This window comes from Pavona decussata, unplaced genomic scaffold, assembly GCF_977016875.1.
Source record: "Pavona decussata unplaced genomic scaffold, jaPavDecu1.1 SCAFFOLD_184, whole genome shotgun sequence".
Lineage (NCBI taxonomy): Eukaryota > Metazoa > Cnidaria > Anthozoa > Scleractinia > Agariciidae > Pavona > Pavona decussata.
The window spans coordinates 2,260,001-2,287,428 of NW_028145593.1; the positions used below are offsets into that span (position 1 = coordinate 2,260,001).

The 27,428-nt window shown below is 38.0% G+C and overlaps 2 protein-coding genes across 10 annotated transcripts in view; one reads left to right on the top strand and one right to left on the bottom strand.

Annotated features, from left to right (window-relative positions):
- The window catches only part of LOC146462916 (EGF-like repeat and discoidin I-like domain-containing protein 3), a 36,811-nt gene extending 34,454 nt beyond the window's left edge, over positions 1–2,357 (bottom strand). For all 8 annotated transcript variants that reach the window (XR_014857024.1, XM_085085021.1, XM_085085016.1 and 5 more), the window contains exon 1: positions 2,280–2,357. The gene's annotated coding sequence lies outside the window, so the exon portion shown is untranslated. The remainder of the gene's footprint in view (positions 1–2,279) is intronic.
- Positions 2,358–6,552: 4,195 nt separating this feature from the next.
- On the top strand, positions 6,553–27,198 carry LOC146462917 (uncharacterized). 2 transcript variants are annotated; one of them, XM_085085044.1, is made up of 6 exons: positions 6,553–6,649; positions 7,755–7,978; positions 8,845–9,013; positions 11,153–11,185; positions 12,168–12,401; positions 26,708–27,198. In XM_085085044.1, the coding sequence occupies exons 2-6, from the start codon at positions 7,766–7,768 to the stop codon at positions 26,947–26,949; spliced, it is 891 nt and encodes a 296-aa protein (XP_084941170.1). In that variant the 5' UTR covers positions 6,553–6,649; positions 7,755–7,765; the 3' UTR covers positions 26,950–27,198. The 2 variants fall into 2 exon arrangements, with proteins under 2 accessions (XP_084941170.1, XP_084941169.1); XM_085085043.1 differs by lacking the exon at positions 6,553–6,649 and adding an exon at positions 6,889–6,953.
- The last annotated feature ends 230 nt before the right edge of the window (positions 27,199–27,428 follow it).

A 27,428-nucleotide genomic window follows, 5' to 3' on the forward strand; every position in this document is an offset into this window, starting at 1 on the left:
TGATCGTATTTGTTATTAGTGTTTGAACTTTTTCATTTTGACAATGAATATTTTTAGAAAAATTTCATGTACTTTACATCGAATATTTTTAGGTCAGTCGAGATGCCACATAAAATGTGACAACTTTTTCAACGTCATTTGTAGAACCCAGTCCCTACAGTCCCTAACATTGGCGCATCCAGCATGGTGCCATCTTTCTTTTTGCCTTTCCATGGTCAGCTCCGCTTTGCGAAATTATTACTGACGCAAATAAACAACAAATATTTGTCGAGCCATCTACACGGGCAAATAAAAATTGCCACATACAGTTGCCACATAAAAATTGCTCGTGTAGACGGGGCTTTAGCCACATTGTCAAACTGAAATAAACATTTCTTGATGCTAAATTAGTTTTTGACTACTTCTTTTTACCTCCCAGGAAATTAGCAAATCTAGTTCACATGTTACTTTTCCAAGTCACAGATGCTTCGTTTTCTTTTTAAAATTTAGGCCAGAACTTGGCAAATGAACTCCCCCGTGTAAAAGCTGTCTTCCAGGCATTTCCACACGCACCTCCTTTTTGGTGCCTATTTTTAAAACGTCATATGAACCCTAACCAATTAAAATATTTTCATTAAATTTCTGCAAAATTACTGGCGACTCGAAGAGATTTCTTATGAACGAACGTCTTTACTCCCTTAACGGTCTTAATTTTGATCAGAGGAACGATGCAATTAAGACATATAAAATGACTTTAAATTTTGAAATTCAATCAATTTTAAGCGAAGTTAATTACATAATGAAGCTCAAAATCTGCCACAGTTCCATAAATTAACTATAATTTTAGCGGTATTGCCCCAGGCCTAACCAAGGTGGCTTCACAATTAGTGAAAACGTCTAATAGAGTTCTTAAAAGCGGTCAAAATCCATTTCGCGTTCGTATTTGAAAGAATCTAAATTCCGCTCATGGGACTGAACGCTGCACTACGGTAATTTTTGTTTTCTTCCAAATGTTGATATACTTTTCAACGGCAGTGTAAGTTATCTGATCATTTGAGGCAAAAGTCTGCAGAAATTTTTCCTTTTTTTTTTTTTACTTCTTAAAGGAACTGTATCGGTTATTTGAATACAATTTTTGACAAGGCTAGCTTTTATCAATTATTCTCTTTTTGGTAATTTGTATTTGCGTTTGGGAAAGCGACGTATAAACATTGACAATTAATTTGCATATTAATTTAAAATTTGATATCAGTTAAGCTTATAATTAGGCCAATTTTAGCAATAGGAGCCATTTTAAACATTGTTGATTAGTTTCTTCTTTCCAGATCAGTCATTGTATTTCTTTGTGATGCAAAAATTCAAATCTAGTTCACATGTTGGTTTTCCAAGTCACAGTTGCTGTGTTTTCTTTTTAAAGTTCAGGACAGAACTTGCCAAATCAACTTGCCCGAGTACAAGCTGTCTTCCACGCATTTCCACACGCACCTCCTACGTGCCTATTTTTAAAACGTAACATGAACCCCCTTCCCTTCTTTTTCCAAGCCTGTCGTCACAGTTTAGGGTGCTGTCTAAAGCTATGATCGTTGCGAATTGAGGAAAAACTTCTATGATGCCAGGAGTCACCCGATATGATTTTCATAATCCACAGTTTCAACTTCAGGTCAGGCAAAAGAGTACCGCCATGATAAAATCACTGCTTGGAGGTTTGTATTTTGAAGCTCAAACCAACGTTTAGGATATTATCAAATCAAGAATAAGAAGAAAAAAGGTCAGTAGGTCTTACGCAGGATAAAAGGAAAACACTCTTAACGATCTTAAAAATTTTAATCATCTTGTTACAAACAACACCCAAGGCAGAATACAATTAAACTGATTTCATTAAATCTTCAAAGTTTTGGGATTACTTTTACACTCTTCAGAGGTTTATAAGTCGCCTTATTAAGAAATTGAAACTGGGAAACGTTTGAGAAGTTTCCTCTCATTTATCATTCCTATATATTTGAACTAAAAAGTGAGTGATAGTCAGTCAAACCCAATCTTATAGCACAAAAGATAACATAGACCTAAATCCTTCCATTTACCGAAACTAACGCACAACTTTCCTTTAATTTCAGGACAGATATTCTTTCCAAAAGTTCGACTTGGACCCGCGGAACTGCTCGTTTCAGCAAACATGGAACGAGGCAGACATGAAAGCCTTCAAAGAACTAGGCTTTCCGGGAAATACCTCTAAAACAGTGGCTACGGGATACTTCTAATTAAAATTTAATACTATAATTCTAAAACAATGCTACGCATACCTCGTTCTTTAAGCGTGATGCCGAGCTTCGCCTATAACTCGTAACTTGCGTGCAGTAAACAACAGAGAGAATGTGTTTATACCTCAGTTCTTTAACCTTCAAAAACTCATTAATAATCCATAAGCCCATTGACCTATCAAATGGTCGATAATACATCACGTGCAATGACTTTATTTCGATAAACCCCCTCCTTATTAGTATGTGGTGTTTTATCAGCTGATAAAACACTCCTCATTACTCCCCATTAGTATGCATTTTTCTTCTCGTATGCTTTTCCAGGAATGTTTTTGAAGCCGTTCAAAAAGTCGAAGCACGTGTTTTATCGGGCCTAAAACATAACGTGAAGCCTTGTAGCCAGGTAGCTACGTAGCCGCTTTTCACTTAGCCACGTAGCCACGTAATCAAATTTACGTATGAGTCGTATTTATTATTAAAGTTTGAACTTTATGACAATAAACATTTGTAGCTCAGTCGAAATTCACCAGAGGGCTGATTGTTAGCTACGTTGTCAAACTGAAATAAATATTCCTCGATGCTGAACTAGTTTTTAACTACTTCCGTTTACCTCCCAGCAAATTTATTTTAGCGTATTCAAGCATACTGACAAAAAAAAGGCACTCAGTAACGTTGAGCTCGGTGAGCAAACAAACACATATTATGCGATTGTTTCAATATACCGAACGAGTCAAATTTCGTCAACTTTACAATTGCAATACGTAAATTAAACAACTTATATATTACAAAACGAAATCTCACCTTTGTGCAACGGCGAAGTGAATGCCTCTGTATATATTATAGATCATAAAAAGCTGTAATAAATTAGTACAATCTCGCAATTATTACTGTCACGATTGCGATGAGAGAAACTGAAACTGAGGCGTTTAGCCTTGTTCCTCGTAGCGCTTTCAAAGTTTGCGCCATTTTCACGCCATTGTTCCGTTCACAATAAATCGTGGACACTTTGCCTTTAGTTTACTTGCGAACCGCTTAACATTAATTGTTTTCCAGTCGCCCGCGTGCGGAATAATTTTACAGATAAGTTTGAATTAAAGAATAACTTATTCTACTAGGTTGTCTAGGTTAGGTCTCTCCGCAGCAGCAAATAGAACAATGAAATCATTCGATCAAAAAAAGGTATGAAAAATCGGTCTGTCGGTCACCAATGTTTGCCATGTTTTTAATTCCGTGCACTACTCATTACGCACACTCAGCAATTTATCGAGTTCAGGCAACACAATCTTTACAGAGATATGGAAGCGTACCAGCGGACGCGCACGAGAGAAAATGCGCGTCACTAACAATGACAACAATAAAATCGGGTGCGATAAGGTCAACTTTGATTGCTAACGGTTTGGCGACTGGTGTTGTTGAAAAACATTGCGATATTAAACTATCGAACATTCGGCAAATTATCCAGCGAACAAGAAGTTCAGGCAATGTAATTTGCAACAAACATCGAAATACGTCTTTCAAGAAACCCAAGCGACTTTTATTCCAGTGTTCTAAACTTTTATTGTTTTAGATAGAAAGAATTAAATGATCAGCTATGAAAACAAGAGGCCAAGTTTCTTAAAATAAATACGAGCGTGAGCAATGCGCGTGCGACTTCATCACGCTCTTTGCCGTCTTCGAGGGGTTGCTCAGTTCCGATTACTTATGCGCGTGTATCATTACCAAGGAAAACCCCAATCAAAAGCACGAATTGTGTTGAAATGAGTTGTTTTACGTTTATCAATTTCCTGGCGGTAATTTAACTGACGCAATTTCAGTCGTAAGAGGGGATGCACAGCTGGAAAAATTGGCGAGCAAAATCGAAAATACGCGGCCACATTCGAAAACCTGACCTACCTTGACTCACTTTCATTTTAATCTTAAAATGATTTTGAGAAGTATTTTAATGCAATTTTTTACAGTTAAATGATTTTCTAAATAACTTCTTCTTCGTACCTACATTTTCAGTCTGTAAATAGCTTGGTTTGGCGTTGCTCGAAAACGTGAGTAGCATTTCACATATTTTACCTCATTTTTTCCCCGAAAAATAATACTTTTAATATTGGAAGCCGATGTTTTAGCTGTTTTTAAAACAAAACTGATTATTATTATTATTATTATTATTATTATAATTATAATAATAATAATAATAATAATTATTATTATTATTATTATTATTATTATTATTATTATTATTATTATTATTATCATCATCATTATTATTATTACTACTACTTAAGGATACCGTAGGAAAAGTACGCGTTAAGTTGTTGCCTTATTTTTTCCGAAACTATAAATAACTTCAAGTCGGCTGTAACAAAATAGAAAGCTAGTGACGAACCCTGCAAAATTAAAAATGATTTGCGAGTCTGACACTGTTTATCAATGTTTCTGTCTAACCTCAGCGTAACGTTACTTTTTTTATTCAAAACGAGACATACTAGAGCTTTTAATTTACACTTAAGCTGGAGAAAAATAACCAGTCTATGTTGCTCAAAAATAGCGTCCAAACGACAAACCACTGTCATACCGTAATTTTCACTTCTTAGATGTAAAGATAACGAAATTCTCACGAGTGCTCGCACTGCTAAAGCGTTTCTTGAAATCCAGCCTTCGATGCAGAACATTCCAAGTAAAATACTGCCGCACACTTGAGTAAAGAGCTGAGCAAATCGCCTCGCGAGGCGATTAGCTCAGCTTTTTCATCACTTGTGCGGTTGCGTTTTCCTAAGTTTTTCGCCTCGCGAGGCTGTGCAGAAAATATCTATCATGTTTGATATTTGAGATTTCGCCTCGAGAGGCGAAATTCTCACGAAACTCAACCACACACTTGAGGAAACAGCTGAGCTGATTGCCTTGCTTGGCCTCGTGAGGCAGTTTGCTCAGCTCTTTCCTCAAGTGTGCGGCAGGCTTAATCTAGTTACTATTTCTAGTTATGTCGGTTATTTTTATCGCGACTTAAAAATATATCAAATGGTCTAAATTGTTTATCTCAGAAAACTGCAAAGCAAATGCGACAACAGTCCGAAATCTAAACTCCGACAAACACGTTCTCTCGTCGTACGAGTGGTAGGGTAGCTTGATCCAGGTTCGTTCACGTGTTCAAGTCGTACAACAGTAAAAACTCTTCATCGGTTATTTCACTTTTAAAATGGCTGAGCGTTAATTGATTTCTGACTTCTTTTAACGAAGATATATTTAATCTTCTTCAAGAGAAGTTTGCATCGCACTGCATCTGCTTTACTGCTTCCAATTTTGCACCACATCCACGTCTTCTCCCGGGTATTTACTCGGTTTCTCCGTCGACGTTGCCGTTGCCGTCGTCGATGCTTAAAGTCCCTATCATCCTGTAACACGCGTCGGCAGTTCATACACGCGCTTCTCGCTCCACGTCGACAAATAGACGTGCAAAATTGTTGCGCACTTCGACAGGGGCAAGCATTTCTTCCACTTTCCCTTAAACAAAACCCACTGCATGTACAGGTAGAGATGTCATCTCTTCCTGCCTCATTTAGGGCCGCCTCGATATTACTTTGCTCAAGCTCATCAAGCGAAACGCTTGCATTCGCGTCCATAATGGCCGAAAATAAATTTTCCAATTTACTTCATGTAATGAATTCAAATCATTCAAATCATAATGAAAACGTAAACAAATCCTTGAGTCTGCCCCGAACGGTCTGTAAATCATCTTTAAGCAGTTGCGAAAAGAAAGCCTGAAAAAAAAAATAATAATAAAAAAATAGGCTCGAACAGGATTCGAACCCATGACCTCTGCGATGCCGGTGCAGTGCTCTACCAACTGTGCTATCAAGCCAACTGGGAGCATGGTCATATTGTGAATTCGTAATATATCCGTGAAGCATGAAAAAATAAATGCAAATATATGACACATATATTTTGAACTGTGGATGAAAGATCAAGTAGAAGAAAGATCCTCGCAGTTACTACGCAACTTAAGCAGTTGCGAAAAGAAAGCCTGAAAAAAAAAATTCAGGCTTAAACGTGATTCGAACGCATGACCTCTGTGATGCGAGGATCGATCTTCTATTTGATTTCTTTTATTTCTTTTCGCGACTGCTTAAGTTGCATAGTAACTGCGAGGATCTTTCTTCTATTAGATAATTTTTTTCATTCAAATATGGTTTCCTGAGTGAACAAATCTGTGTCAGATTCGATGGGCGTGTTTCTCGATGTATCAACAACCATTGTTTGGCATTCTATGAATATTCCATAAAACGAATGAAGACAAAAGAAAACTGAATTCACTAATAGATAAAAAGACGTTGTTGTTGGTCATTTCAGCTGTTGATACATCGAGAAACTTCCTTGGATATATAGTAAGGTCAAAGCCTTCACCAATTTATCTGTCCAGCAACTCCGTAAGTTAAATCTATTTTACTAACGCAGCCATTTTAAATTGTTACTTTTTTTAATTTTTTAACAAGTATTTATTAGTGCAAATCTTGCGTTAATAGCGACATCATCATGGAGCAAACTTCTGCAAGTAATTCATGCAATACAGCACGCACGGAAAGTAGAATTTGTAGGTTAGATATGGACATTGGAGCATAGCGGTTAGCGCGTGATGTCGTTTATAGCTATAAAGAGAGAAAGACCATGTATTCCAATAAGATAATCCGCACCTTCAGTGTCGCTTGTGAAGACTTCCACTAACATTAAACGGTAGGTTTAATGTTTATCACTTTAGCTATAGTAATTTTCTTTCCTTCAGTTTCTGAAAAAAACTTTAAGTGGTGTAGCCTAGTATATTTGATACAATGTATGATAATAATAGTGTTGTTTGGGGTATTGAAATACTGAATTGTTTATAGTTAACATTGGGTAGAGATATAATTGGGTAATGATATATGTGCTTTATTTTATGCTAAACAAATATTAATAATTTTCTATTTGGCTTAGCGCATTGCGTGTTCAACTTGTCACATGCAGTTCGCGTCCCAGTCAAACTTTTGGCTGTAAAAGACGTCAACCTGTCGACCTTTAAAATGTCTTAAATAATGATTCTTCTGTTTGTTTACAAAATACGTGTAAAACACCAAAGCGGAACATTCACGTTTACAAGTTTTCGCTCGCCGAAGGCGCTAAAAATGCCAATATCAGTTCAGATATGTCTTTGTTAAAATAGTGTTTCGAAGTATTAAAACAAAAAAGTGTTGAATTTTATTAAAGTATCTACTCTATACGAAGCTACCAAAATGCTTTTTTTAAATTTATAAATTTACTGACTTTTAGCTAAAGCAAGAGGTTGTTCTTTTAAAGTGTCGTTCTGCCAATCAATCAATTCTTCATGCCAACCGTGCTCCATGAAAATATGAATATTTAACTGATGAGAACAAGTTTACCGAAGGAGCAATTTTTAACAATTTATCGAAAGGTCCTTAAACTTTAATTAAGATACTCCAAAGGTCTTGCATCTTTCAACACTTGACGCTAATATTCGTTGTTGTATTTATTCTATATTAGCGGAGTCCGCCATGTTCTCAAAGATCGTCACCATTATTTTTGCTGTGATTTTCATCTCTGTTACGAGTGGGTTTGTGATCAATGCTAAGCTGCGAGTCCTTGAACCTATCTTGAAGTGTTATGATACTGGAAATGAAGCTGCTGTATTGGCCTTCGAGAAGGCTACGGAGGGTCGCCAAGATACCTTTGCTGATGACTTAAAACTAACTTGCTCATCTATGGAGGTAAGCCATCAACAGCTTCGTATGATCAACGAGAAAAAACTTTGACATGATCAAACCAGCTTGATAGCAAGTGAACGCCAGGAAATAACGAGTGGCTAAACACTCGGGGTGGGGGAGGGGTGGGTTATCCCTCGGAATTTTTGGTGGGGATTTACGGCACGGTTCACCAAAAACCTGACCCTATTTTAGACCAAAGTATGTAATTTTCCGGTAGCCTATTTCCGACCTGGCCTCTAAAATTCATACCCATTTTCAGACCCGGTCTTTAAAACCCACATCCGTTTTCAGACCTTCGGACCAAAAATTTTAAAATTGATCTATGCCCATGCCCAAGAAATAGCGACCATTAAATTGTCTTCTATTTTTTTTTGCAAGGCAAAATCAACAAGATCTAGTAATATTTCTTTATTGCTTTTAATAAAAGGGGATGACAGATAGTCAACACGCCCTCGTTGAACAATTGTTAAATATAATGTAGGCCTATGAGTTCCAGATCCATAAGCTGCATCCTTCTGAAGAGACCAGTACTTGTTAGTCTTCCAAATGGCTGAAATTATGGTGCATAAAATTTTCAAATTTTGCCTATTAAAGAACCTGTACACGGTTCTGGTTATTTTATTTATTTATTTATTTATTTATTTATTTATTTAGATGATTATTCCAGACGATGTGCTAATTTATGCAGAAAGATCCCAAGCTTTTTGTTTCATTCTAAGTGCGATGCACCAATTACCCGACCACCACAAAACCACAGTTTCAAACTAGGTAGCGCTTCATATTTAATTCGTTCCAGTGTTTTACCTGATCGTTTTTCTGACAAATATATCGACAAGTGCAAACTTCTAAGGATGATTTCGTTTCCGCAGGAAATTGAGTCATGTTTTGCGGACGTTATTAAGGCAACGCCATCCCCAGTCCCAAACGTTTTCAACTTCTATGCCGCAATAGCGTACCAGTCGAGCGTCCTTTTGAAGAAAGCCAATCTGTGTCCTGATATAACGTACCACGGTTTGAAGAAAATTACTGAGGAATCAGGTATGTTGGTAGAGCTTATCCCTATCTAGACAGGGGCGAAGAGCGGATTCTGCTGGCGGCAACTTTGAACCTGAATAACTTTTTTTAACATTTAAGCAAACTGTTTCCAACTTTAGACCTCTTTCGGAAGTTTATCTGGAAAAAAAATTTATGTGGTCAGTTAGCATTTATTGACTTTGATGTTTCCATGGAAACCAATTTTTGATTGACATATTTTTTTCCAAAAAATGGAAAAAATTACGTTTCTTGCAATAGTCTTTATGTTTTTAGTTCTTATTAGTGTTCCTTCATTGGTGTTCATAACGTTTCGTTGAATTTTGGCGCTTTCATTTAGTATTGGGGAAATCCAGAAATTCAAGATGGCGGATCCAAGATGGTCGCCATTTGGCATTCATGACGTACCGTATTCACTCGATAAAATACCGCAGATGGAAGCTAAATTATCAATAAACGTCGCATTGGAAACGCTAAAAGCTTGATAATAGCCGTGGTGTTTTATCGAGTAAATAGGATAATTACCACGTCATATGACGTCATCACTTTTCCTCTGGGACCTAAAAGGAAACATCATTTTATCTTGGGACGTACCATCTATCTTCCAGGCCTCAGTTGTTCAAAGAGCGGATAACTTTATCCACTGCACAAGTCGCTATCCAGCGGAGCAAATGTACTCCAACCAATGCTTTTGGCAAGTTTTCCACACAATCCTATTCTTAAATTTGATATATGCTTGTACTCTATTCACAAATTATAGGACTATCGAGAAAATTTTGCACACATTTTATCTGTTAGATAGCGAACTATCCAGGGGACAAAATTATCCGCCCTTTGAACAACTGGGACCAGGTCGCATTGTCATAGCTTTTATAAGTCATGGAAATAAGGCGGAATCCTAGCTCCGGCCCCACTAGACAAAAAAGCCCGATCTAGGTAGGGTTAAAAACGGAAAATTGTCAACAAATCATTTTGTAAGACATGTAAAAACCAACAGTACTGCAGGAAAGTGCTGATCGGTAACTTTGACGCAAAATACAGAACCACGCACATAAACATACATGTTTTATTCAAGACGGAAGTTAAAAGAGATTAACAAAAAAAAAAAAAAAAAAAAAACAATAAGAACATCTTGAGAGGAAGTTTCGAGGTTATCCCTATGCAGAAAAACTCTTAAAGAAAAGAAAAATAAAATTGAAAATTAAAAGCATAACTAAAACAGTCATTAGAATGGTCACTCTTATGGTTTCTGTCCAGAAAATCAAAAGCTACCTTCAAGTCGTGGTCCAGAAAATCAAGTCAAGTCGTATGGCATTATAAACGTACAACAAGAAAATACTGCACGGGAAGTTTCATTTCAATGGCTAAGGTCAAGGAATTTGACCTAAGGCTCCAAAATGACAATCACCTTGTACCGCATAATAAAAAACACCACAGGAAAGTACTGCTCAGAAGCTGTCATCTGAATGGTCACAATTAGGACTTCATCTGCAGACTCAAAGCTAAGAGCTAGTTTTACTGGAACACAGCACCACAGGAAAGTACTGCTCAGTAGCTTTCATTTGAATGGTTACACGCTAGGATTTCATCCACAGACTCAAAACTAAGAACCACCTTGTACTGTTTTATCTTTCTAGACAAGTAAGTCAATTGCTAAGACTGCAATGTATGCATTAGTCAATAAACCATTTCCTTTCTCTAAACAGCACTACAGGAGAGTACTGCTCAGTAGCTTTCACTGATTAGAGTGGTCGCCCTTTAGGATCTAATCCAGTGACTCGATAGTAAGAGCCCCTTTGTACAGCATAATACACAGCGCCACAGGAAAGTACTGCTCAGATAGCTTTCATTTGAATGATTTCACTCAAAGATTCCAATTTTTTGTGACTGAGGTGTAATGACTCTCTTTACATTAACTGGAATTTCGAGTTTTTTAGTCGAGGGGGAGAAAGGAAGGAAATCCTTCAGTTTCACGCACTTAAGCTTTTTATGCCTCATTAAAAGTAATCAATTAAATGTTTAAAACTAACGAGCCAGTGGAGGAAGCATCACATCCAAACCCCATGACTCTATTGCACTCATCTCAGTCATAGCTACGTATTCCATTCCCTGAACAACTTATCTTTTCTTAACTTTGCCTCGCAGGTATACTGGAGGAAGAACAACTGCCCGACATTGGTAAGAGACTTCTACGTTTCGTAAACTATTTAACTACTCTGCATCAAGTTTCTTTTGTTGTTGTTGTTGTTGTTGTTGTTGTTGTTATCGTCACTGTTTTTCTTGCTAGCCTTACTATATGTTATATGAAGACTTCACTTTTAGCGGTTGAGTACAGTGTATTACTAGCTTGCTTCATTGCAACTTTAATGTCCTTTGTCCATAGTGGAGAGGTTCTGTTTTATGGAATTTGCAGCGCGCTAAGTGAGTTATAGTAACAATAATTACAAAGAGTTCGAGGTGTTCCTCAGAAAAGGTGGACTGTTCACAGTCTCCTATCTTTCCGTGTGATTGTCGAGATCGTATGTTTTGATCGATGTGCCGCCATCTTGGTTTGTAATGACGAGCGCAACATGGGGATAGCGGAAAAACTATAAATGACGAGGGGTCCCCTTGGTATTTTCAGCGTTCTATCCAGGTTAAAAAATTCTATGGGAACAATATTTATGCGGTAGGTTTACCCCAGAGTTCATTGAATTTGATGTTACCAAGACGCCAATCTTACAACAGATAGATACATTCATGTTTTGCAATAATGAAAACTTATCTTTCTCAAAGTACCTTTCACATTTTTAGGTAGTTTTAGTGTTTTACATTAGTTTTTATTACTTTTCGGTCATTTTTTTTTTAAATTTTGATGAAAATAAAAAAAATCCAAGTTGGCGGATCCAAGATGGCCGCCATAGGAATTCATGTCGTTATTACACGTCACATGATAACATCACTTCTCATTGCGGACCTTAAAGGAAACAACTATAGACTTACTACTTTATTTACAATTTATCCTCCAAGTGTCATTGTAATAGTCTTGATACTCTCGGAGCATTAAAGAAGTGAAGTGGGTGCCAAATCCACCGTCTCTCAACCACGAATGACAACAAATAGCCTTGCTCTAGATAGGTTTACACAACAATTAATTTTGTACATATTTATCTCCCGACAGAGAAAGACGACTACGAAAAGTGTGCTGGTGACGCACTGAAGAAATGCTTGGTTGGTGATGTTGAGCTCTTCATTTCTGATAAAAAATTCAGTGACTCAGAGGATTACGTGTACATCGAGTGCATGACGAAGGAAGCCGAAACCTGCACTGCTGACATTTTGCGTCATGCCGTGGAACAGTTAGAAGCATACAAGGGACTCCTAAAGCAGTTGGGTGAATTAGAAGAGCTCATGGGTCAGTAGAGAGATCAAACGTTTGTAACGTTTGTCACCGTGTAGAGGCAGTGAAACTAAAATTTCATGATGAATTAAAAGATAAATTGAACGTGCTCACAATGCTTGTGCTAGATAGGAGTATGACAAACGTGGGAAGATACCCCCGTTTTAATCATAACAACCAATACTGACCTGCGTGATATTGATGTAGTTGTAGACAGTGCAAACGTCGTTACCCCACTGTAATATTGTGAAGCCCATTAAAACTAGCAGTTGATTAGAACAAATTTGTCTCTCTCTCTCTGACTCTGACTGCGTCTCTATCTCTATTTTTCTCTCTCTCCGTCTGTCGGTTGATGTTCAAGTCCAGGGATCTAGCCATGACAAATAACTTTCCATAAGTCTCGTTCTATTTAACAATCAGTTCAACTATTATGGCTTCTGAGTCGTCCATTCTTCCGAAACAGGTCTTTTAGTAGAGTCGACGTCCTTCTCCTCGCACCCACCCCCCGGCGTAATTCAAAGAGCACTTGTAGTAGAGAGCTTGGTGTTTTCGCACAAGCCCATTCAGCGTGCGCAGGAGTTACATCTGCAAAACACTCGCCAAATGTTCACTTGTTTGTTATCGCACGTGAGAAGAACCTCGCGAATGTTGCGATTTCCTGTCTTTTTACTGCTGTTTGCATAGTAACACGTACCGACCAGTGCCCAGCCATAAATCGATCAGGTTGTGGGGGAGGGCTTGCGACTTCCATAGGAGCGAGCCTTCTGTGTCTGCTGTAATACCTGCGCTCAATTAGACACGTGACTGCTTCCAGAGCGCTACAGATTTTAGCTATCGTGTCAGTTTCTACTGGGGTTAAAAGAGCAGTATTTTATTTTGCACGAGAGAAAACATCTCCGGAAACCTTTCCAATCTAAAATTCCTTTTCTTCGTGTATAAATACTACCTACCGCACACTCTGACACAGGGACTATTAACTGGCATAAACACGGCCACTATCTCGTTTCTATTGAGCCTTTCAATCGTCCCAAACTAGGCGTCTGATATGGAAACCTAACTGTTTTCAATTGGCACGATCCAAAATCGGTACGCGTGACGGGGCTGTAGTATTCAGATAAACAATGGACCCTTTGAACCAGGAGTGAACTATTTCTCTTAGCGCCTCTTCATATGAGCCCGGTAACCGGGCTGGCCAGGTAGGCGAGACGAATTTTTTCTTCTGTTTATATGGAAAATTTAATCTCTGTTACCGAGATGAAAAATGTACAAAAGGCCCCTTAAATACCCGTTGAACCGCGTTCCGACTGCGCAGTTGAAAATGTTTCGTCACAGACATTCCCGGAATCTGGGCTAGAGTGTTTACATGGGAAGAATTTCCAGCTCGGTTACCGAGATCTCTGTCGCAAAAACCAAGATCTCGGTAACCGGGCAGGCCCACCTTCTGATATAAAAACATCGAAATTTTTCTAAAGAAAAGTGTGGCGAGGCGAGACCTCGGAAACTGAGCCAACCCGGTTTACTGGGCTGATATGAAGAGGCCCTTAGTTTGCGCGAGTGACTCGATTCCACAAATGCTTTAGCCCATAATTAAGCTCTGCTCTTTTTTTGTGACAGTCTAGAAAGATATTTTATTCTACAGAAAAAAGAGAGAAGCCGACGTTTATTTCACAGAAGAGAGAGAGAAGCCCTGCCGGGGCTCAAGAAGAAAAGATCTGCGAACGCACAAGATTGAACGAGCAAGGACTAAGAAGGGGTACAAACGACAAAGGATGGCTTTGTTCTGAAAGCTTGATGGACCGGTTTTTAGATTAGAAGTAATCTTGATAACGTTGTGACGAAACATTTATTATAACTGCTGTGGCATGTATCAGTGGGTATCGAATGATGTTTTCGAGTCCTTGCAAGCCTACGAATTCGCGGTGTTTGGTTTTAATTCCTTTACGTCTGTTCATTTCTTGCTTTGCTCTTTTGCTCGAGGATTGCATGCTTAATCGAATCATCATTAGGACTAGCATTTATCTTACTTTCAGCTATATTACAAAATGATTATTCTACCTATATAACAACAGAAATAAAATCAATCACTGATTGCGGTTCCGCGTGCCTCCTTATCATGAATTCATAAATGACCCAATTTCGCAGAATAATTGCTAACAGAATACCATTTCAGTCAGGTGATCCATTTAGTTTATTCAATGAATTATTATCATGTCTGTACACAACTACATGATTTTAAATTTCGCTCACGAGAGCTTGCTCGTAGGCTAGCTTAAGGAAGTCTGATTATTCAATGAATTTCAATCGTGTAAGTTCTTTTATCAGCGGAGAATATACGATTCTTAAAATCTCTGCTAAGGGTCTTTTTAGGATAAATTACAAGTACCACCGCGTATGAAACAGGGTACCCACCGAAAACATGCATTTGTAGAGGGCCACAGGGCTATCGACGTAAGCTGTCACGTCTTTAAATAAAGTCTTTAAATAAAGTCTCTTGATTATTTGAGCAAAACACTGTAATTGCTGTCTCCAGGCAGGTTTGTGGGTTTGTGTAAGCTAACATAATTTCTGTATGCAGAAAATGTTAGGGAACACAGTCGTATTTCCCGAATTTTGGTACTGCAGTTGACTTTAAGAAAAAGCTAACTGCCATTCATTTCCACATTTAAAACGAGCTATTTACCCCTTCGAAAACGAAAAAATTGGTTTACCTGTTCATTTGTTGCCAAAGTGTTAGGTGGCATTTCGTCAATGAAAACGCTAGTTTTTTTTCACAGCTGAATGACGGAATTTCTTAGATGAGTGGGTGCCTCTGAGGGAAACGTAATAAAGGATTAAATTGTTCGATCCATGGAAAGACTCAAATACGTTGAACACAGAGATCATCTTAAATGTTTTTCTAATTGTGCGTGGTACAATATGTCAATATGTCAGTCTCGCTTTCCGCTTCGCTTTCTTCATTAAAAGTTAGCTAAAATCAAAATCGTGATAACAAGTTGGTAATTAAGCTTATATCTTCGCTTAACGTGAAAATCATTGCTTTTCCAACAGAAAAATGCGGTCCATAACCATGCCACCAAACGCGAATTATTGCGGGCTAGATAAGAAACCATGTCACATTCTATAGACAGTGAAATACGTTAATTGATTTCTGACTTCTTTTAACGAAGACATATTTAATCTTCTCCGACAGAAGTTTGCGTCGCATTGCACCTGCTTAACTGCATCCAATTTTTCGCTACATCCACATCCTCTCCCCGGTCTTTACTCGGTTTCTCCGTCGACTTTGCCGCTCCCGTCGTCGCTGCTTAAAGTCCCTATTATCCTGTAACACGCGTCGGCAGTTCACACACGTGCTTCTCGCTCCACGATGACAACTCGACTTGAAAAATTGTTGCACACTTCGACCGGGGCAAGCACTTCTTCCACTTTCCCTTCACCAAAACCCACTACATGTACAAGTAGAGATGTCATCTCTTCCTGCCTCATTTAGGGCCGCCTCGATATTACTTTGTTCAAGCTCATCAAGCGAAACGCGTGCATTCGCGTCTAGAATGGCAGAAAATAATTTTTTTTAATTCACTTCATGTAAGTAGTCACGAAGTGTTAAACTTCGTGACCACTTACATGAAATGAATTCAAATCACAGCAAAAACGTAAACAAATCCTTGAGTCTGCTTAGAACGGTCTGTAAATCATCTTTAAGCAGTTGCGAAAAAAAAGCCTTAAAAAAAAATTAGGCTTCAACAGGATTCGAACCCATGACCTCTGCGATGCCGGTGCAAAGCTCTACCCAATGAGCTATCAAGCCAACTGGGAGCTGGTCAATTGTGAGTTCGTAATATACCCTTGAAGCACGAATAAATAAATGTAAATATATGAAACATATATTTTGAACTGTGGATGAAAGATAAAATAGAAGAAATATCCTCGCAGTTACTACGCAACTGAAGCAGTTGCCAAAAAAAGCCTGATAAAAAAAATAGGCTTGAGCGTGATTTGAACCCATGACCTCTGTGATGCCGGTGCGGTGCTCTACCAACTGAGTTATCAAGCCAACTGGGAGCTGGTCATATTGTGAGTTCGCAAGATACCCGTGAAGCATGAATAAATAAATGTAAATATATGAAACATACATTTTGAACTGCGGATGAAAGATCAAATAGAATAAAGATCCTCGCAGTTACTAAGCAACTTAAGCAGTTGCGAGAAGAAGGCCTGAAAAAAAAAAATTATGCTTAAACGGTATTCGAACCCACGACCTCTGTGATGCGAGGATTGATCTTCTATTTGATCCTTCATCCACCGTTCAAAATACTGATATGTTTCAAATATTCATGCTTCACGGGTATATTACGAACTAGCAATATGACCAGCTCCCAGTTGGCTTGATAGCTCAGTTGGTAGAACACTGCACCGGCATCGCAGAGGTCATGAGTTCAAGCCTGAATTTTTTTCAGGCTTTCTTTTCGCAACTGCTTAAGCTGCATAGTAACTCGGAGGATCGTTCTTCCATTTAATAATTCTTTTTATTCAAATATGGTTTCCTGGGTGAACAAATCTTTGTCAGATTCGATGGGCGTGTTTCTCAATGGATCAACAACCATTGTTTGCCATTCTATGAATATTCCATAAAACGACTGAAGACAGAAGAAAACTGAATTCACTAATAGATAGAAAGACGAGGTGTTGTTGTTGGTCGTTTCAGCTGTTGACACATCGAGAAACCCCCTTGGACATATAGTACCGTCAAAGCCTTCAGCAATTTATCTGTGCAGCAACTCCGTAAGTTAAATCTATTTTACTAACGCAATCATTTTAAATTGTTGCTTTTTTAATTTTTTAACAAGTATTTATTAGTGCAAATCTCGCGTTAAAAGCGACATCATCATGGAGCAAACTTCTGCAAGTAATTCATGCAATACAGCACGTACGGAAAGTAGAATGTCTAGGTTAGAGATGGACATTGGAGCATAGCGGTTAGCGCGTGATGTCTTTAATAGCTATACATAGAGAAAGACCATGTATTCCAATAATACAATCTGCACCTTCAGTGTCGCTTGTGAAGACTTCCACTAACATTAAAGGGTAGGTTTAATAATTATATCTTTAGCTATAGTAATTTTCTTTCCTTTAGTTTCTGAAGAACTTTAGGCGGTATAGCCTAGTATTTTTGGTACAATGTATGATAATAGTGTTGTTTGTGGTATTGAAATACTGAATTGTTTAGAGTTCACATTGGGTAGAGTTATAATTGGGTAATGATATATGTGGTTTATTTTATTCTAAACAAATATTAATAATTTTCTATTTGGCTTAGCGCATTGCGTGTTCAACTTGTCACATCCAGTTCGCGTCCAAGTCGAAGGTTTTGCTGTAAAAGACGTCAACCTGTCGACCTTTGAAATGTCTTTAAATCAGTATTTTTCTTTTTTTTTTTTTTTTACGAAATACGTGTAAAACGCCAAAGCGAAACATCTACGTTCACAATGTTTCGCTCGCGGATGGCGCTAAAAATGCCAATATCAGTTCAGATGCGTCTTTGATAAAATATCGTTTCGAGGTATTAAGAGCAATTCTCCAGGAAAGTGAAGCAAAGTTGGAAATGAAAAGTTTTTAACCCCCCCCAATTTTTGTGTGAAGGTAGGTTACCTTGAGGGATAAACAAAAACAACCATATTTGGGTCGGCAGATGTATCGTTGCCATGGTAACCGCACTAGATGACGTCGGCCTTAGGACCATGTTTTGAGCAAAAGTTCCACTCTCAAAAAGTAAAAGTAAGCGAGTCTGGTTCTCGGGTGCATGTGAACCAATTCAAATAAACTTCATACAGATGGTAGAGCTACTCTCCCACTTTATAAAATTTGCCGTTAAAATAATTTGGGTTTTATAAACAAGACAAAAATCCTCATCTTACTATGTTCCCTGTCAGCCATTTAGACAAGCAGGAAAAACAAGCACAACCATATTCGTAATTTCTCCGAAAGTACTCTTTCCACATAATCGAAATTAGCAGCAGAGATTAGACATATATTGATGTTTCTAAATATCATAATATCAATTTTGGGGAAAACTATATTCTGGCCATGGGTCAGTGCTGAAGACACCTGGGACAAATTGCAAAAAATGGCAAAATTGGTCATTTTGAGGGCTCTAGTATTTGCTTCAAACAGGCTTTAGAGAGAGAAAATCAGCTTCAAAAGTATCTTTTAACATCTTCTCTGCTACCTAGATTTAGTAAATAAGGTTTTGGCCAACAAATTTAATGAAATATAAATTGATACAAAACCTACCTTGAAGGTTTTGGGAATTTCTTAAGGATGCTTTCGTCGCGTGGTTCTCTCCAGTGTCTCTCCTTTGCACGCTCTGTTTTTTGATTAAATCTAGCGCAGACTCTAATCTAACAGTTACTCCCATCGAATATCCAGTTTGCCGTGTTTCAGACCAGAGATGATGATACAAGTAGCCCGCATACACTTGACAAAGAATAGTTGACAAGGCCAAAACATGGTCGTAATACTTGCGATTTCTGCCGTCGAACACCTAAATTCATCAATATTATCAAACCAGGAACTAAAGTAAATGTGTCGAGATCAATGTACAAAGCAAGTGCATGCCTTTGAACAATCCAAAGTAACGTCTTTGGCTAAAATCAGATATTGCGATAGTCGACAAGCCAAGAAAGGTGAATAAACTGAACGCGAAGGCCGGAAGTCCGAGAAGCACGACTGCTGACCAGATGTAACACAATGTAATGGAATTTAACACCGGATGTAAGGGTAATGATAACTTCTTGTAATGGGGTTGTTTTACAATGGCAATGGTGAAGAAAGCCAAAACAAAACAAAACAAAACAAAAAAAAAAAAGAAACGAAAACAGAAAAACCGAACAAAAACAAAAACGAAGGAAATGAAGCTGAACTGAAGGTTGGGTGAAAATTGAACGCATGATCATAATGGCCGCACCCCCCCCCCCCCCAAAAAAAAAAGGATTGCTTTTTAGACTGTGAAAATGCAATTACAAATTCAGTTATGATTAACTATTCTTGACAAGAGAATGAAAAATTTGCACGTGAAACGTTACATTTATTTACCTGCACGGCTAAGAATACGATCCATTTCGTCGCTGATTTCATCACGGTTTATACCAAGCACGTGCCTGGAAATATCCCTTTGACATTCACTGAGTTTTATATTGTTTCCACTGCACTAACAAACGTCCCTTTTGGAATTTGAAAAAGAACAGCTTTCCATTGTCCTGACCAGGATATTTTTCTTCGCACGACGATATGCAAATTTCCCTTACAGTGTTTTTGATCGACGGCACAAATTTCCTTCCGGTCACCCCTCCCCCTACCAAAAAAACAAAACCAAACAAACAAACAAAAAACAAACAAATAAATAAACCAACAGAAAGAATGCCAAAATTTGGGCAGGTATTAGGTACTGAATGTGAAAATTTATCGGCTTGGAGAAGACTTATTAATTTCTGGAGGAGAGGTGGGTCAAAAATTCCAACTTCGTAACTTCTAATGTGTACGCTAATGCCCCAAATCAGTGACGTATCTTACATGCAGGCCATCCTTAACTAACATCCAATAAGCAATGAATTAAAAAAAACAAACAAACAAACAAACCCAGGAAACATGGGCGGTTTGTGTGGTTGCGTAAAAAGATCAGCGAAGCGCTTTTATTTTGTCCCCTTTATTTACCACTGTAAAACAGTCATAAAAGCGGATCAGAAGTCGTTCTTTTATCCCTCATCAATGATATATTGTACCAAAAATATCTAAAGAAGAGATAATGCCATTACGACAATGTCGCTCTATCTGAAGCTACAAAAACAAGCAAACAAAAAGTGCATATATCCCATTTTAAAGTACATCCGGTCAGCGGTTTTGCTCTTCGTATTTCCGGTCTACAAACGTTTGGTCGTAAACCCGTCGTAAACAACGATTTCTTTGCTTCTTAACCATGCACCACGGAATGAACGGCTCGATTTAGCCAAAGACTTTATTCAGAATCGTCGCAGACATGCATTGGCTTAGCTGTGATCTTGATGCAGCTATTTAACTTCTGGATGGATTGTATTGATGAATTATTTCGATACTCGACACACGACTGTGTTTGACCTGTTCAACGGTTCTTTATTTGGGTTAATATATCATCATCTTTGGTCTAAAAGTAAATGTTCGGCGAGGCTAGCCAGTTAGATTTGTTCTTTCCGCTAGAGTCTGTGCAAGAGTTGGTCAAGAAAATGGAGCGCGCGAACTGGGGAGAGACCCATACTATACGACAAAAGCATCCTGAAGAAATTCCCAAAAGTTGCAAGGCAGGCTTTGTTTCAATTTATATTTCATCAAATTCGTTGGCCAAAACCTAATGAATCAAACGTAGATAACAGATAAGATGAATAAAAAAACCTCTGAAGCTGATATTCTCTGTCTAAAGCCTGTTTGAGCCAAATACTGGAGCCCTCAACATTTCCCATTTTGCAATTTTTTGCAACTTGCCTCGGATGTCTTCAAAACCTATGGCCAAAATATAATTTTCTCCAAATTGATTTTGTGATATTTATAAACTTCAATATCTATGTAAGCTCTGCTGCTAATTTGGTTTTATGGGAAAAAGTACTTTCGGAGAAATTACGAATATGGTTGTGCTTGTTTTTCCTGCTTGTCAAAATGGCTGAAAGGCAACTTAGTAATACGAACATTGTCTTATTGATTATAAAACCCAAAATACTTTAACGGCAAATTTTATAAAATGAGAGAGTGCCTCTACCATCTGTATGAATTTCATTTCAATTGGTTTACATGCCTTCGAGAACCAGACTCGTTTATTTTTACTACTTGAGAGTGAATTTTTCGGTCAAGACATAGACCTCAGGCCGACGTGATCAAGTGCGGTTACCATGGCAACGACACACCTGCCGATCCAAATATGGCTGTTTTTGTTCATCCTTTCAGATAACCTACTTCCACATAAAAAATGGAAAGGGGATTAAAAATTTTCATTTCCAACTTTGCTTCACTTTCCTGGAGAATTGCTCTTAAAACAAAAAAGTGTTGAATTTTATTAAAGAATCTGTTCTACACGAAGCTACCAAAATTCTTTTTGGTACCGAATTCGAGTTTTTAGTACTAATTTATAAGTTTACTGACTTTCAGCTAACCCAAGAGGTTGTTCTTTTAATGTGTCGTTCTCCCAATCAATCAATCAATTCCTCATGCCAACCGCGCTCAATAAAAATATGAATTAGAAGTATTTAACTGATGAGAACAGGTTCATCGAAGACGTAATATATCAAACACGAGAAGGTGTGTTTCATCAGATATCTAAACACTGAGAACTAGGTTGAAAAAACGAGGCGCAGCCGAGTTTTTTTAAACGACTTCGGGGTGTTTGGATAACTGATGAAACACACTTTCGAGTGTTTGATATGGCTTTTTCAAATAAGCAATAATTCTTGGAGAAAATCAAGGCTAAAGTTGGCAAAATGTTATGGTAATTAGGATCACATATCCAAACCTCGGTCACGGTAGTGATTTTCTTTGTTTTCTCTTGATGAATTATTAATGAGTTTGAGAATCAATTTTGAACAATTCATCTAAAGGTCCTTAAACTTTAATTAAGACAATTCAAAGGCCTTGCATGTTTGAGAGCTTGACGCCAATATTCGTTGTTGTGTTTATTCTACTTTAGCGGAGTCCGCCATGTTCTCAAAGATCGTTACCATTACTTTTGCTGTGAGTTTCATCTCTGTTACGTGTGGGTTTGTAATCAATGCTAAGCTGCGAGTCCTTGAACCTATCTTGAAGTGTTATGTAACTGAAGATACCACTGCTGTATTGGCCTTCGAGAAGGCTACTGAAGGGCGCCAAGATACCTTTGCTGATGACTTAAAGCTGACTTGCTCATCTACGGAGGTAAGCCATTAACAGCTTCGACTAATCAATGAGATAAAACCTCGACATGATCAAACCAGCTTGATAGCAAGTGAACGCGCAGGAAATAACTAGCGGCTAAACACCCGGGGTGGGGGAGGAGGGGCATTCCTCGGAATTTTTCTCGGGGATGTACGGCACGGTTCTCGAAAAACCTGACCCTATTTCAGACCAAAGTAAATTATAGTATAGAAATCAAATCTTCGCATTAATTTATCCACTTTGCCTTGAGAATGGTGTCACGATGACGCCGAAAGGTCGGCTATTAATTTTCCGGTAGCCTCTAAAAATTATATCCATTTTCAGACCCGGTCTTTAGAATCCATTACCCGTTCTCAGACTTTCGCACCAAAAATTTTAAAATTGATCTATACCCATGCCCAAGAAATAGCGACCATTAAATTGTCTTCTGAGTGTTTTTGCAAGGCAAAATCAACAAGATCTAGTAATATTTCTTGATTTCTTTTAATAAAAAGGGGATGACAGATAGTCATTGCGCCTCGCTGCATAATTGCTAAAATATGACGTTCCTAGAATCAGAACATTCTCAACACTGGCTAGGCCTATGAGCTCCAGATGCATAAGCTCGCGAGTGTAGTGCATCTTTCTGAAGGGATTGTTACATGTTTAGTAGTCTTCCAATTGTCTCAAATTATGGTGCATAAAATAAAATTGATAAATTTTTCCTATTACCTATTGAAGAACCTGTACACCCACCCCTATAACATTTATTGCAAAATGACCGGTTCTGGTTATTTTATTTATTTATTTATTTATTTATTTATTTACCTATATATTTACTTATTTATTTATTTATTTATTTATTTAGATGCATGATGATTTATCCAGACGATGTGCTAATTTATGTAATTTATTAGCCATTGTAACTTAATTGTGTGTGGCAAATAAACTAAATAAAAATGCAGAAAGATCCCAAGATTTTTGTTTCGTTGTACGTGCGATGCACCAATCACTCGACCACCACAAAACCACAGTTTCAAACTAGGTAGCGCTTCATATTTAATTCGTTCCCAGCTTTTACCTGATCGCTTTTCTGACAAATATATCGAAATTATTTTTAATTTCCCAAGTGTAAACTTCTCAGGATGCTTTTGTTTCTGCAGGAATGGGAGTCATGTTTTGCGGACATTATTAAGGAAACGCCATCACCAGTACCAAGCGTTTTCTACTTGTATGCCGCAATAGCGTACCAGTCGAGCGTCCTTTTGAAGAAAGCCAATCTGTGTCCTGATATAACGTACCACGGTCTGAAGAAAATTACTGAGGAATCAGGTATGTTGGTAGAGCTTATCCCTACTATTTAGACAGGGGCGAAGGGCGGATTCTGCGGGCGGCAACTTTGAACCTGAATAAATTTTTTTTAACATCTAAGCAAACGCTTTGAAACTTCAGAGGTCTTTCGGAAGTTTATCTGGAGAAAAGTTGGTGTGATCAGTTAGTATTTATTGACTTTGATGTTACCATGGCAACCAATTTTTGACTAGCAGGTTTTTTGGCAGGAAATGGAAAAATCGTTTCAAAATAGAGTAAAAATACGTTTCTTTCTATAACGTTTATGTTTTTAGCTCTTATTAGTGTTCCTTTATTGTTTTTCATTTCTTTTCGTTGAATTTTGGCGCTTTCCTTTACTTTTGGGGAAATCCAGAAATACAAGATGGCGGATCCAAGATGGCCGCCATTTGGCATTAATGACTTACTGTCTGATTTACTCAATTAAATGCTGCAGATGGATGCAAAATTACCAATTAACGTCGTGTTGGAAACGCTAAAAATTTAGTTAAAGCAGCGGTGTTTAATCGAGTAAATACGATAATTACCACGTCAAATGACGTCATCGCTTCTCGCTGCGGACCTCAAAGGAAACATCGTTTAGCTTGGGACGTACCATCTATCTTCCAGGTCTCACTGTCATAGCTTTTATAAGTCATGGAGGGAAGGCGGAATCCTACCTCCAGCCTCAGAAAACAAAAAGAAAAGCCCAATCTAGTGAGGGTTGAAAAAGGAAAATTCTCAACAAATCATTTTGTAAAAACCAACGGTACTGCAGGAAGGTACTGATCGGTGAGTTTGAACAGTTAAGGGTTTATCTATAGACGCAAAATACAGACCACGCTTATAAAAATGTTTGTTTTATTCAAGACGCAGGTAAAAAGAAATTAAAAAATAAAAAACAAGAAAATCTTCGCAGGAAGTTTCGAGGTTATCTCTAGGCAGAAAAACTCTTACAGAACAAAAAAAAAATAACTAAATAACTAAAGCAGTCATTTGAATGGTCACTCTTATGGTTTTCGTCCAGAAAACAAAAGCTACCACCAAGTCGTATGGCATTATAAACGGCACAACAAGAAAAAACTGTACGGGAACTTTCATTTCAATGGCTAAGGTTTTTTTTTACTAAGACAATCACCTTGTACCGTATAATAAATAATACCACAGGAAAGTGCTGCTAAGTAGCTTTCATCTGAATGGTCACACTTCATGACCTCATCTATAGACTCAAAACTAAGAGCCTTTTTTAACTGGACCACAGCACCACAGAAAAGTACTGCTCGTTAGCTTTCATTTGAATTGTTAGACGCTAGGATTTTATCCAACAGACTCAAAACTAAGAACGACCTTGTACTATTTTATCTTTTTTTGACAAGTAATTCACTTGCTAAGACTGCAATGTACGCATTATTCAACAAACGATTTCGTTTCTCTGAACAACGCCACAGGAAAGTACTGCTCAGAGTGGTCACCCTTTAAGATCCAATCCACCATGTACAGCATAATACACAGCACCACAGAAAAGTTCAGCTCCGATAGTTTTCATTTGAATGATTTCAATTATTTTAATGATTGCTCCAGATACCATTTTTTTGTGATTGAGGTATAACGACTCTCCTGACATTAAGTGGAAATACGAGTTTTTTAGTGGAGGGTGAGAAGGGAAGGAAATCCTTCTATTTCACGCATTTAAGCTAATATCGTGCCTCATTAAAAGTAATCAAGGATATGTTTAAAAGTAACGAGCCATTGGAGGAAGCGTCCCTTCCATACCCCGTGACTCTATTGCACTCTTCTCAATCATAGCTACGAACTCTATTCTCTGAAAAATCTTTACTTAACTTTGCTTTGCAGGCATACTGGAGGAAGAACAACTGCCCAACATTGGTAATCGATTTCTACATTTCCTAAACTTTTTAATTACTCTGCTTTTTGTTGTTGTTGTTGTTGCTTTTCTTGCAAGCCTCACTTTATGAAGACTTCACTTTTAGCGGTTGAGTACAGTGTATTACTTTCCTCACTGCACAATTAATGTCCTTTGTCCATAGTTGAGAGGTTCCGTTTTATGGAATTTGCAGCGTGCTAAGTGAGTTATAGTAATAATAATCACAAAGAGCTCGAGGTGTTCCTCAGAAAAGGAGGACTGTCCACAGTCTCCTATCTTTCCGTGTGATATTCGGGATCGTATCCTTTGATCGATCTGCCGCCATCTTGGTTTGTGCTGACGAGCGCAACCTGGGGAGAGCGGAAAAACTACAAAGTGACGAGGGGTTCCCTCGGTATTTTTGGCGTTCTCTCCAGGCCCCAGTTGTTCAAAGGCCGGATAACTTTATTCGCTGGATAAGGCACTCTTCAGGGTCTAAAATATACTTCATGTTAAACGTTGTCCAAGGTTTGGTACACTACCAAACTTAATTGTAGTTGGAGTATGCATATTCGCTTGTACAAGAGGAAATACTGAAATATTTGCATAGATTGAAACTGTCGGATAGTGACTTATCCACAGAATAAAGTTATCCGGCCTTTGAACAACTGGAGCCAGGTCGAAAAATTATATGGGAACAATTTTATGCGGCATGGTAAAGGCCAGTGTTCATTGAATTTGATGTTACCATGACGCCAATCTTATAACAGGCAGGTTTTCAGAAATCACTGGAATATTCTTGTTTTGCAATGATGAAAACTTATCTTTCTCAAAGTACCTTTCACGTTTTTAGGTAGTTTCAGTGTTTTATATTAGTTTTTATTACTTTTTGGGCATTTTGTTTTTGAAATTTTGGTGGAAATAAAGAAAAATCCATGTTGGCGGATCGAAGATGGCCGCCGTAAGAATTAATGTGGTAATTGCACGTCATATGGCGTCATCATTTCTTACTGGGGACCTCAAACGAAACAACTGTGGACTTACCACTGTATTTACAATTTATCGTCCAGGTGTCATTTTCATAGCCTTGATACTCTCGGAGTATTAAAGAAGGGAATTGGGTGCTAAATCCACCGTCTCTCAGACAGGAAAAGACGAAAAAAAGCCTTGCTCTAGATAGGTTTACACAATAATTAATTTTGACATATTTATCTTCCGACAGAGAATGACGACTACGTAAAGTGTGCTGGTGACGCCCTGAAGAAATGCATGGTTGGTAATGTTAAGCTGTTCTATTCTGATAAAAAAGTCAGTGAATCAGAGGATTACGTGTACATCAAGTGCATGACGAAGGAAGCCGAGACTTGCACTGCAGAAATTTTGCGTCATGCCGTGGAGCAGTTAGAAGCATACAACGGACTCCTGAAGCAGTTGGGTGAATTGGAAGAGCTCGTGGGTCAGTAGAGAGGTTTAACGTTTGTTATGTTTGTCACTGTGTTGAGTCAGTGAACCTAAAATATTATTTCATGGTGAATTAAAAGAAAAAAAGTAAGGTGCTTACAATGCTTGTGCTAGATAGGAGTATTACAAACGTGGGAAGATACCGCCGTTTTAATCATAACAAGCAACACTGACCTGCGTGATATTGATGTAGTTGTAGACAGTGCAAACGTCGTTACTCCACTGTAATATTGTTAATCCCATTAAAACTAGCAGTTGATTAGCACAAATTTCTCTCTCTCTGCCTCTGACTGCGTCGCTGTCTCTATTTTTTATCTTTCTCTGTCTGTCGGTTGATGTTCAAGTCCAGGGATCTAGCCATGACAAATAACTTTCCATGAGTCTCGTTCAAATTTACAATTAGTTCAACTATTATGGCTGCCTGCACTTTGAGGCGAGCTCTGAGTCGTTCTCACCCGTTTAGATCATCCATTAAACCGTCG

Coding starts and splice junctions, on each gene's coding strand:
- LOC146462917 (XM_085085044.1), top strand. CDS start 7,766: ATGTTCTCAAAGATCGTCACCATTATTTTTGCTGTGATTTTCATCTCT. Junction 9,014..11,152: donor GAAAATTACTGAGGAATCAG/GTATGTTGGTAG, acceptor TTTGCCTCGCAG/GTATACTGGAGGAAGAACAA. Junction 11,186..12,167: donor AGAACAACTGCCCGACATTG/GTAAGAGACTTC, acceptor ATCTCCCGACAG/AGAAAGACGACTACGAAAAG.